The following is a 10553-nucleotide window of genomic DNA, read 5'->3' on the forward strand; positions in this document are numbered from 1 at the left end:
TTCAGTGCGTGCTTATATCATAAAACACACAGCTAGACTTGAAGAGCTGCGCTGAAGCCTCTTTAATCGAGACCATCGCCGTCACGCTGTTAATTGTTAAAAAAAGAGAAGGGATAGTCCTTTTTCATGCGTGGACCCCTTCGCTTATACCGGAGGGCCTGAAATGGAAATGAGCTCCGAGTCTAAGAAACAACAAAAATGCATGCTCCATTCCACTCTTGAAATTTAACATTTTTGATCAGTCATCGCTTCATAGAATTGTTCGAACCACTGACAAATTCCCCTTATAGGGTACCCCATAAATCTTCCTTTCACAAACACCGTTTTTTTATTCACTCGCTTCACCTCTTACTTACATACTTTCCTTTAATAAACAGCCATTCCTTTGTGGTGTCGCGCTCGCATTAATGTGTTGCCACGTGGGTACCATCCACCAATAAGGTGTCGGGACTTAAAAAGCGCACACGCTCTGAAATTTAAGAATGTGCGCCGGCGGGAGTGCAGTGCCATTGATTCGTCTACACACCTGTATTTGCCGACTTCAAATATAAAATTTTGCCCACCGATGGTTGCCCAAACTATGGCTGGCCGTTATTAGTACAAAACTAGAGGAATAATCCATAGAGTGCCAATTTATCAAGGTTTAACTTTCTGCAAACCTTAGCCGCCTATACAAAATGATGGTCAAAAAGGTCCATAGAATTGTCCAGAATCTATACAATACCATCTACATAAACACTTTTGTATTCACAGAATGTGTTGTAGGGCTGTAAAGTGAGGTACGACCCGATTTTTTAAAAGTCTCATCTGTACTATTCTACGATTCTCTAAGTTACGACTGGCTTGGCTCGTGCAGTGTGCTGAGCCCGGGCAAGACCCCCGATGCCCCTGTTGAGGCAGAAACTTGTTACCAAGGAGATTCCCGTCAGACAAAGCCAACACAATAGGGAAATCCAAGACGCGGCCTGTGAATCAAAGAAAAAAGGAAAGCGGGTGTGATATAGCGAGAGCTTTTCAGAGGATATAAAGCGAAAAGTTAGAGCCAACTGCAGACTTGGGGGATCGAGTTAGCGTAGCGGTTCTTAATTTCCTCGCTTTGCACCAATGAGGCCCGGGTTCGAGTCCCGGCTTGACGCAGGCTTTAAGTGCATTTGGTTTCCAGTCCATACTCGCTCTCGTAGGTTTTCTCCGGGTACTCCGGTTTCCTCCTGCCTCTAAAACTGGACCTTCGTCCTAACTCCGTAATGTGATGCTGATTATTAAAGTGTATGAATAAACTTACAGTTATTGGCGCAAATAGCCTGAGTTGCTGAAAGCGCCATTAAAACAAAAACAACAACAACTGCAGACTTTGGAACCCAAAATGGCAGTTCATTGTGTGCAGTGGAGTATCATTTTGAGCTATCGTGCTTGTTGTCCATACACACTGACGCATAAACAAGCATTTTGGTTCCAACAATTGACACACTCATGTTGCAACTCCCTATGCAGACGTATACACATGTACAAGTATACAGCTCTGAGTCTGGGTGTCCGGGTCCCCTTAATGAGCTGAACGCTGGGGCCACGTGACTATTTTGTTTGACTGATCAAAATGCACGCACATACAACAGGAAAGCGAAGTGGCTGAATCCTCGCCAAAACAGATCAAATTTCGTTTGTTTTTTGTTTTTGTCTTTTTCATGACTGTGCAAAAGTACATGTACTCGGGTGCACTGCACTCTCAGTTGGGCAAAGGAACCGAGGACTTCAGCAAATAAACAGGACGATAACCACAAATCCAGACTTGTGTTTTTCGGTTTTTTTTCATTAATCTTGAATATAACACTGCGATTGTAGCGCCTCAATTAATTATTTGATCCAATAATGTCAGTTACAATCTAATCAGCAAAAACCCGACCCAACAGTCAATAAATAAAAACAAAGTCATATGAGATCACTTTCATAGTTTTTCGGTCTTAAACTGTTGAGCGTTGTTGATTAATCTACGACAGGAAGGACACGCGATGCAGAACGAATCTCACCTCAGCTGTAGTGAGATTATAATAAAACGCCGAACCGTCGATACTTTGCCAATCAATACCTCCCTGAAACCCGGCACACCTGTAAAATTAGAAAGATGAAAAAAGGCATATGGCGCAAGATATGGGACGGAGAGAACCCCCCCCCCGCGCCTTTGTGATGGTCATTGATTGGTCGGAATCTCAGGAATTCTTTACAGACTTCTGGGGTGTGTGTTAGGTAACAATAGTCTTGAGTGTGTATAGGGATTGGACATAAGGCGGGGGGGTACCCATCGGCCCCATATCGTGCACGGTATCAAAAAAGTCATGATGTGAACTACATTGTGCTCTTGACCAGCAAAACCAAATGGGGCATCAAAGCGCTATACACATTGATGACGCACGTGGCCGTATTAGATACCAGACTTTGCACGTCAGGGTTAAAAGATAAAAGAAAGCTGAAAGATTCACATGTAAGTGATTCAAATCTACAACCTCAAAAAGCAAATAATTACCTTCAAGTCAAGAATGTGTGTCTTAGGTCTTTGATAAAAAAGCTTTTATATAAAGTGTTCCGTTATTTAGAATATTTTAACACGACCACAATATCATGAAAAATGCCCAAAACGTCTGGTATCCAGTCTTCGGGAATGCAGTGGATGATGGATGACAGATACTACAGACACCACACTTTCTCTGTGAAAGATGGTCATACATAAAGACTGTCGTGAGGTGATACTCACGTATCGGGCCAAACAGCGCCTTCCAAGTCCAGCAGATTATTGCAAAATGTCTTCAGCCCGACCGTCACCAGACACGCCTCCACAAGGACGAGGAAGGTCATGACACCAAAGACAATGGTGGCAACGAACCGGCCGAACGCTTGGCTGGATCGAGATCGGCAGGAAATGAGATTTAAATACCCGGGGGTTGTTAAATTGAAGTGCAGACCAAATCCACTAAAGACAGTAATTTCATAGAGCTGCTTAAGCACAAAATTTGCTTAAGCGCGAAAAACCTTACTTGATAAATCAGGTAACCAGCCAATTAACTTCATGTGATGTATATTGTTTTGAGATTGTATTTAGATGTTTTTTGGTTAGCATGACAATCAGATAGAGTTTGAGCTGGTAACCTTTATTTATTAAGTAACGTTTTTTCCCGCTTAAGCAGATTTTGTGCTTAAGCAGCTCTATGAAATTGGCCCCAGCTTCTTTAAAAAGCATAGTCGCCACTCAAGCAGAGCATGGAGGAAGGACGCAAAAGAGGTTTGAACTGCCCGGGCTATAGTATAACACCTGGCCAATTACCGCTTTCTGACATGTCTGATATGTTCATAGCCCGAGCTCAGCGGAGGCTTGCTACGCACCACCTGTTTCATGACCATGGGCCCCGCTTTGCATATGAAGCAAGCAATGGGACGGAGAGAACCCCCCCACCCCCACCGCCTTTCCGTTGGTCATTGTTTGATCGGAATCTCGGGAATTCTTTACAGACATCTAGGGGGATGTGTTAGGTAACAATAGTCCAGAGTGTGTATAGGGATTGGACATGTGGGGAGGGGGTACCCCCTCCATCCCATATCTTGCTGGGTATAATAGGAAGTTGAATATTTATGCCATCGATGGTGCTTGGTATGACCTGACAACAACTTCAAATTTAATGCTTGCGCAGTTGCTTGTATTAGGCTGTGTACCCGTGTGCAGGCTGTGTTCATGTGCAGTTTTATAGCCCTTATCGAACGCTTTTTTTCTGAACTTAATTTGGTAATAAATAGCCAATTTTTTAAATAAGATATTGTGTTTTATTTTGATCATTTTCATTGCGGTATTTACATAAAAAGGTATTTTATGAGATCTCATGATCGCTCCCTGTGATGAAACAGCGCACTTTGTCATCTATGAACTTAACTGTCCTATAGTAGTCTTAGCCAAATTCGTACAAAGACTTTAAAAACTGATGTTTTGGAGTGACAAAACGAAATTTAAACATTGAATGGATAATGGAAAAGTGCATCAAACTCTTTCATGAAATTATTCACGACAGTAAAAGTGAATCTAATGTTAGATATTCATTCTTTCTATTTCCTGGTCACTGCGATAGGTTTTAGTTATAATTGCAAAGAAAACACTACAAATATTCCTACGATATTACTGGCCCCGCTTTTCTGGCTAGGCTGCAGGCAGTATTCAGGAATTTTTGGAATGTTTACTATTGTTCGTCTTACTGGGCGGCGATGATCATCGAGTACTTTGATGTGCCAGAGTTGTAACTCTTCCTGTGTCCTTCCTCCATGAGTAGAGGCAAGGCTGATACTTCAAAGCGAAATAAGTGGATGTGTCAAATATTCTTGCACTTTGGTTGGGTGGACTTTTAAAACATAAGCTAAAATCCAGCTTTGAAGAACCCTAAGTCGGCCTAAAATGTCTGGACAACACTAAACGAGCTGTTCCATGGCAACGGGCGATGTATGGATTTGAAAAGGCTATGTTGTTTACTTGCACCCCGGGTCCTTTCATCCTACAAAGTATTTTTTCTTGTAACGTTGACAAATATGTCTGATATTTACGTGAAATGTCTCTATATCTTCCCATTTTCGGGAGTGTTTTCTTCCCGAAAATTAATTGCAGTTTGGAATATTCCCATTTTTGCTATCTGCATGGCGGCTTCTCCTAACTACGGGGTGCTGCCTTATTACTCTCTGCAAACAAGTGTTAAGTGGTATTGTGCGTTGTGAGTGCAGTTCTCGACACAGAGTTTTGCTTGTTCCCTTTTTTGTACTTTTTGACATTCTTACATTTCCAACTTTCCCCGGCAGATGACCTGGATCCGATACGCGATGAACACCAGCGCCAGCAGGATACCAATCACCTGCGCCGCCAGACAGAACTGGCAACGGGATTGGCTAGAGTATGAGAGTGTAAAATGTGTGGGGTCGAATAGAGTGACGGAAGCCTTGAGAACACAGCCGCCCATCTGAGTCTGCAGCGAAAATGAGATTGAGAAAAAAAATAAAAACAGCTGCCATCGACGTCGTCATGTGACCAAGACGGTTGTCAACAGAAAGCGAACCAGTTTTTGGAACACTGACTGAGACGCAGAAAGAGGAAAAACAATTTTTAAAAGACTTAAAATATGCCAATTTGAATACATATTACAGATGTACATCAATCTCATGAACATTGACCTCTATATATATGTATGTGTGCTGTCGATTTATCAGAGGGCGCTATGTGACAGCCGATTATGCAAGATTATTGTGCGCATACTAGTAACAAATACAGACCTCGTCCGTCACATAGCGCCCTCTGTTGATTGACAAGATTTACTGCGCTAAAGCGTTCATTACAGCTGCAGATAGTAACGTCTTGGAACCAAGACTAACCTACAACCCGCAGTGATAGTGAGCTGTTCAATCTGAGGCGGCTAAGGCTGCAACTAAAACCAGGACCGTCTGTGCCAGATTAGGCCTACTCCTTTAAGCTGATGACTCAGCCAGCGTCTCACACTCAGAGGCAGAACTGCAATGTATGCTGGACACATTCAATACAGCAGCCAGCAGCCTTGGTCTTACCATCAACGTAACCAAAACAGAGGTTCTGTTCCAACCAGCTCCGGGCTTAAATGTACCAGATCTAAAGATTATGCTGAACAACAAACGTCTCGAGGTTGTGAAGCATTTTACCTACCTTGGCAGCACAGTGTTTTTTACAACAACAGTCTTGATAAAGAAATGGAGAAGAGAGTCAGCTCTGCATCCACTACGTTCGGAAAACCCCAAACACGTGTGTGGAAACGTCCGGGTATCCGACTCGCCAACAAATGCATAGTTTATCGAGCTGTTGTCCTGAGCTGCCTCCTCTACTCATTCGAAACCTACAGATGGCGCACCTAAGACAACTGTTGCACATCAGCTGGAAAGATGAGATCCCCAACGCTGAAATCCGCAGACGTGCCGACAGCGTCGAACCACTACAAATAGTCAACAGCGGTTGACCGGACACGTCATCCGGATGGATGACGTTAGACTCCCGAAAGCCGTTCTCTACGGTGAGCTGTAGGAAGTCAGAAGAGGAGTTAGCAGGCCAAAGCTGCGCTACAGAGACCGTATCAAACGCCACCCTTTAGCCGGCAATATTGACTCTGCCACATGGGAGGCTGCTGCCAATAACCGCTCAGAGTGGCGACGCCGAATTACCAACTCAAGGGAAGTGGAAAACCGACTGCAGACCGAAAGCCTTGAGCGCAGTCGCCGCCTAGCCAGCAGGACCGACCCTACCAGCTACCAGCAGGGAGGATACCTTCCCAAGTGCCGCTTTTGCGGAAGAACCTGCGCCCACAGAATTGGACTATACTCACATGGAAAACGTTGCCAGCGTCATACTCAAAATGAGCGACGGCCAAAGGCCTCTATATGATAGTGCCCCCCCGTTTTCAGGGTTTCTTTTTGGGCCCGACAAGTCTTTCCCCATCCCTCCAGTTTGCAGCAAAACTTTACGCCACAGCTTTGAATTGAAGTCATTCATACCGCGTACACATTGTTTCAATCTTAGCTTACACAAATTGCTGAAATTTAATATTGATTACTATTTAGGCCTATTTTGCCTTACCTTCTCGGAGAATCACTCTGTCCCTTTTTCCACTGAAGTTTGTAATTGGCCCGTTAGTGATGCACTCAGTGTTAATAATTGTTCGAGCTATTTGTCAGCAGAAGGTTGAAACACTCAGCCGAATTGTAAAACTCCCTCTCCCGCGGCTGTATAATAAAACCTAGACTCAATTCCTTGTTTTCTGTGTTGTTCCATTTTGTGTTCATTCAATGGGGCAGTGCGGACATCAGGAATTCTTGCAAAATGGCAGGTACCGCGCGCCGCGCAAGTGAAAACAGCGACGTACGCGCGCACCAGCCAGTCCCAGGATCGGGTTACACCATTGATTTCCATTAAAATGAAGACCAGTGACTTATAATCTTTTCTTTGATCAGTACTTACGCGCGCGCTCATTCCAGTTATTTTCATAGGCGCGGTGTGGTTGCTACCCAGTTTTTTTAAACTCCCGGATGTGCGTGCTGCCCCATAAAATTAAACTCTACAGTTTTCATGCGGATGAGTGGAAGCAAAGGGGCATGAAAATGCACCGTCAGATTCCATGGTGGCGAATTTTATTAATTAAGGGTGTCTTCGGGACACCAATCGTAGTGGTGTCACGTGATTTCCTGCCCCTCTTCACCCTCATCGGTCATACTCCACCCCCAGCCCCAACTCATCACGACCAATCCACGCCACCAATTCCTCCTGCTAGCCAAACACTTACCGAAGTTACCCCAATCATTATGGATGCCGCCATTCCACATCCGAAAGCCACCAACAGAACGGCGACCTCCACGATGTTGACGATGGTCGCTGTGGCAGGCATCACTCTTCAGCTTAGGGATCACGACAGACCAGTGATGAAACAAGGTTATATCGTCTTGGGCATGTAATATCTCTGGAGTGGCCGGCTAAAAGAAGTCAGGCTCGTTTTGCCGTAATACCACGGTCACTGTACCCGGGCACTGAAACAATTCTCTCTCAGCCGTTTGGACTGCTCGTCGTCCCCCTGCATCGTACACTACACAAAGGCCTACAGAACATGTTGCTGCGTGTGCATGCAGAACAAAGCTACGTGCAGATGAGTCTATGCCATGCCACGCCTTAACGTGGACTCTGAGCGTAATACTTGACCCCAAAGTCACTTCAGTTTAAACCACGCCCACTGCACATGCACTGCACATAGAGTTACATGCATCGATCGCCGTTTACTTGAGACGATGGAACCAGAAGTTAACCCGCAATTTCAGTTTCGGTTTCGGTTTATCAGCCCATTCATCAGCAATAAGTTCTCTGTAACATGTTGCTGTTTATGCTGCGTTTAATTTAACGGTGGCAATCGACTATATTTCCAAAAAAGAAAGGAACGGTCGTCTTTAATGTCTGGACCCATTCGTTTACACTGATGAGGCCGAAAAGGAAAATAACCGCTATGAAACAATCAAAATGTCATGTTCCGTCCCATTCAGATTTGCCTCTTGGAATTGTATTGTCACTTCATAGAATTATTCAAGCCGTTGTACGAATGTGAAACATTCCTTATTTTTTTAAACGGTACCCGCATGAAGCCTCGTGTGTTAGGAGAAGAAATAGGTCCCGCTCACTTATTAAAATTCCTCATCATTTGCCAAAGAGATTCCGAAGCGCCACCCGTATAGTACCCGCGCAAGGTTAGACTGGTTTCCATCCCCATATTGTCCCCCCCCCTTTTTAATGGGATAGATGAATTGGGGCCAAAACAGTTCAAACAAAATGAAGTACTATTCAAAGAGTACCGTTGAATAGAGCAAGTAAGTCAATGACAAGTGATCAACAACCCACCAATCAGATGACGGGGATTTATGTAAGTATTGTTTGGTCAATATTTTCTGAAACGTATGCGCAACAGCAGCTGCTACGATGGCAATGTATGACTGCATATGTTTTTACCAGCAGGCCACAGAGGCTCACAAATAGACCCAAAGCTTTGTGCTCTTCGGTAATTCTGAAAGATATAAGGTATGGAATCGAGTACTGGAGCAATATTTAATAATTGAGGCCTAAACACAATAAATGTTTGAAGAAGGAAGATAAATTTTAAAAATAGAAACCCGCAATGGAATGGGGACCCCGAAAAAGAAAATTACCTCAAATATTCCATCGCTCTCTCCATCTCATAAAATGAAAAGCGCGGATTCGATTACGTCTTTATCGATTACCGACTTTTATCGAGTGCTTACTTGAAACAACTCAAGCAACCAGCGAATCGTTCGAAACGAACAAACACAGTATTTCAACAGACAGGGAAAATGATACCACTGTAAAAGCTACCACTGTTTCGGCTCGATTTATAAGGTCGGCAGCAGAAAACCAAAGCTAACCCCCCCCAGCAAGATTTGTTCCTTTTGAATCACATGAATTTGCAGTATGCGAGGACTGTAATCTGGTCTGCTCTAATCGATGCCTATATTGTGATCGGTCTTGGGTCTTTGTTATTCGATACTTAATTGGAATTACGAAATAAACTTGGTGACTTAAAAGGGTTGGAATTCTGAAATGCTGCTCCAGTTGGGCGTAAACTCCCGGCTGAAACCTTTACTCTCGGGTTGGATGTCCCGGCAGTATTAAACGCATCTCTACTGAACATCTGAGAAAGACATCACAGTTGGCAATTGGGTGAGTGGAAAATAAATATTTTCACGAAACCGCCTAATACATTTCAGGCTTATCTAAAATTTTCCCCGACGACTGTGCCGTGAAATATTTTGCATCGTTCACTTACTACTCTCCATATACCGACTGGGTAGCGCGTCGAGATCGATGGACGAAGTCATGTGAGAGGGAACATTGGTCTCAAGATCTCGGTCGCAGTTAGTTCTTGTATCGTGACTATCAAAGGCCGTGTCGTACAATATCTTTTTTTTCGGTAGGGGCACTGAAAATAACTTTACACTTTGATTCCAGGGACTCCAGCAACTATGGGTCATTCAAAAGTGAGCCTCGGCGTCATGGCGACGGTTTTGACGTGGGGGTGGTTTGTACACCTGGCCGCCCCGTCGCTGTCGGGGAGGGCGGCAGACGCCGTCACCCTCTCCGAGCGCAGCAGCTATCCCTGCGACGACGCGGCCAGCGCCCGGACGCAGATCACGCTGGACAACCTGCGCCCGCAGCCGGTGCACGGTCAGCTCATCTTACTGTCCAACCGCTACCGGCAGACCGCCCTGTCCTATCCGCTGCCCGACTGGAAGCTCCTGCGGGTCTTGGCGCGGTTGACGACGATCAGGGACCTGTACCCGGAGGTCGACAGCTTCCTCGGCTACATCTCTGCCGAAATATACCAGGATATTCTCACCCTAGAACAGAACTGCAAGACTTATATTCTCGGGAGAAGGGTCGTAGCATAGTTGGGTTCTTTACATTTATTTGTGAAAAGTAACACTCAATCAGAAAAAACTGTTTACAGCAATTGTAACCTGTCGACGTTTGAATTATATTGTACCTTGAAGTTTGGTACTGCACATTCAGAGCCTTACATCCACTGACTGATTTTACATGATCTGATTTAGTTTATCTACAATCCAAAATCTACAGACTGATGAATAAGGTTGAAATAAATTGAACTCAGCTATTAAGCTTGAAAACATTTTAATTGGTTCAGCTGCCTGAATATGACATGTTTACACGGTTCTGCTGCCTGTAGTTTGATAAGTTATATGTTTACGAAGCATTGCAATTTTCTGGCTAAATAAAATATTTTACCCCATGGAAAAACGGGGTCTCTAGATTTCCGCAATTCAAAAAGCAAGTCCCTTTTGCAAGCCATGACCGATTTTAACAAGGCATGTGTCCACGAGGATGTCCCAAGGCGCGATATCGTGCTCGATATGGGGCCGATGGGTACCCCCCCCCCACCTGTCCAATCCCTATACACGCTCTAGACTATTGTTACGTAACACCCCCAGGAGTCTGTAAAGAATTCATG

The 10553-nt window shown here is 44.4% G+C and overlaps 2 protein-coding genes across 3 annotated transcripts; one reads left to right on the forward strand and one right to left on the reverse strand.

Moving 5' to 3' along the window:
* Positions 1-305: 305 nt before the first annotated feature.
* Positions 306-7650, reverse strand: LOC110979710 (transmembrane protein 179B-like). 2 transcript variants are annotated; one of them, XM_022235753.2, is made up of 5 exons: positions 7317-7650; positions 4801-4985; positions 2747-2890; positions 2025-2103; positions 306-965 (listed from the first exon to the last, which is right to left on the reverse strand). In XM_022235753.2, the coding sequence occupies exons 1-5, from the start codon at positions 7416-7418 to the stop codon at positions 828-830; spliced, it is 648 nt and encodes a 215-aa protein (XP_022091445.2). In that variant the 5' UTR covers positions 7419-7650; the 3' UTR covers positions 306-827. The 2 variants fall into 2 exon arrangements, with proteins under 2 accessions (XP_022091445.2, XP_087004604.1); XM_087148478.1 differs by lacking the exon at positions 7317-7650 and adding an exon at positions 5389-5692.
* A 582-nt stretch (positions 7651-8232) lies between these two features.
* LOC110980769 (uncharacterized) lies at positions 8233-9975 on the forward strand. Its single transcript, XM_022237731.2, has 2 exons — positions 8233-9247; positions 9536-9975. The coding sequence occupies exon 2, from the start codon at positions 9550-9552 to the stop codon at positions 9973-9975; it is 426 nt and encodes a 141-aa protein (XP_022093423.1). The 5' UTR covers positions 8233-9247; positions 9536-9549.
* The last annotated feature ends 578 nt before the right edge of the window (positions 9976-10553 follow it).

Source organism: Acanthaster planci, linkage group LG18 (genome assembly GCF_054643075.1).
Source record: "Acanthaster planci isolate LZ-2023a linkage group LG18, COTS_SCS, whole genome shotgun sequence".
NCBI classification, from domain to species: Eukaryota; Metazoa; Echinodermata; class Asteroidea; order Valvatida; family Acanthasteridae; genus Acanthaster; species Acanthaster planci.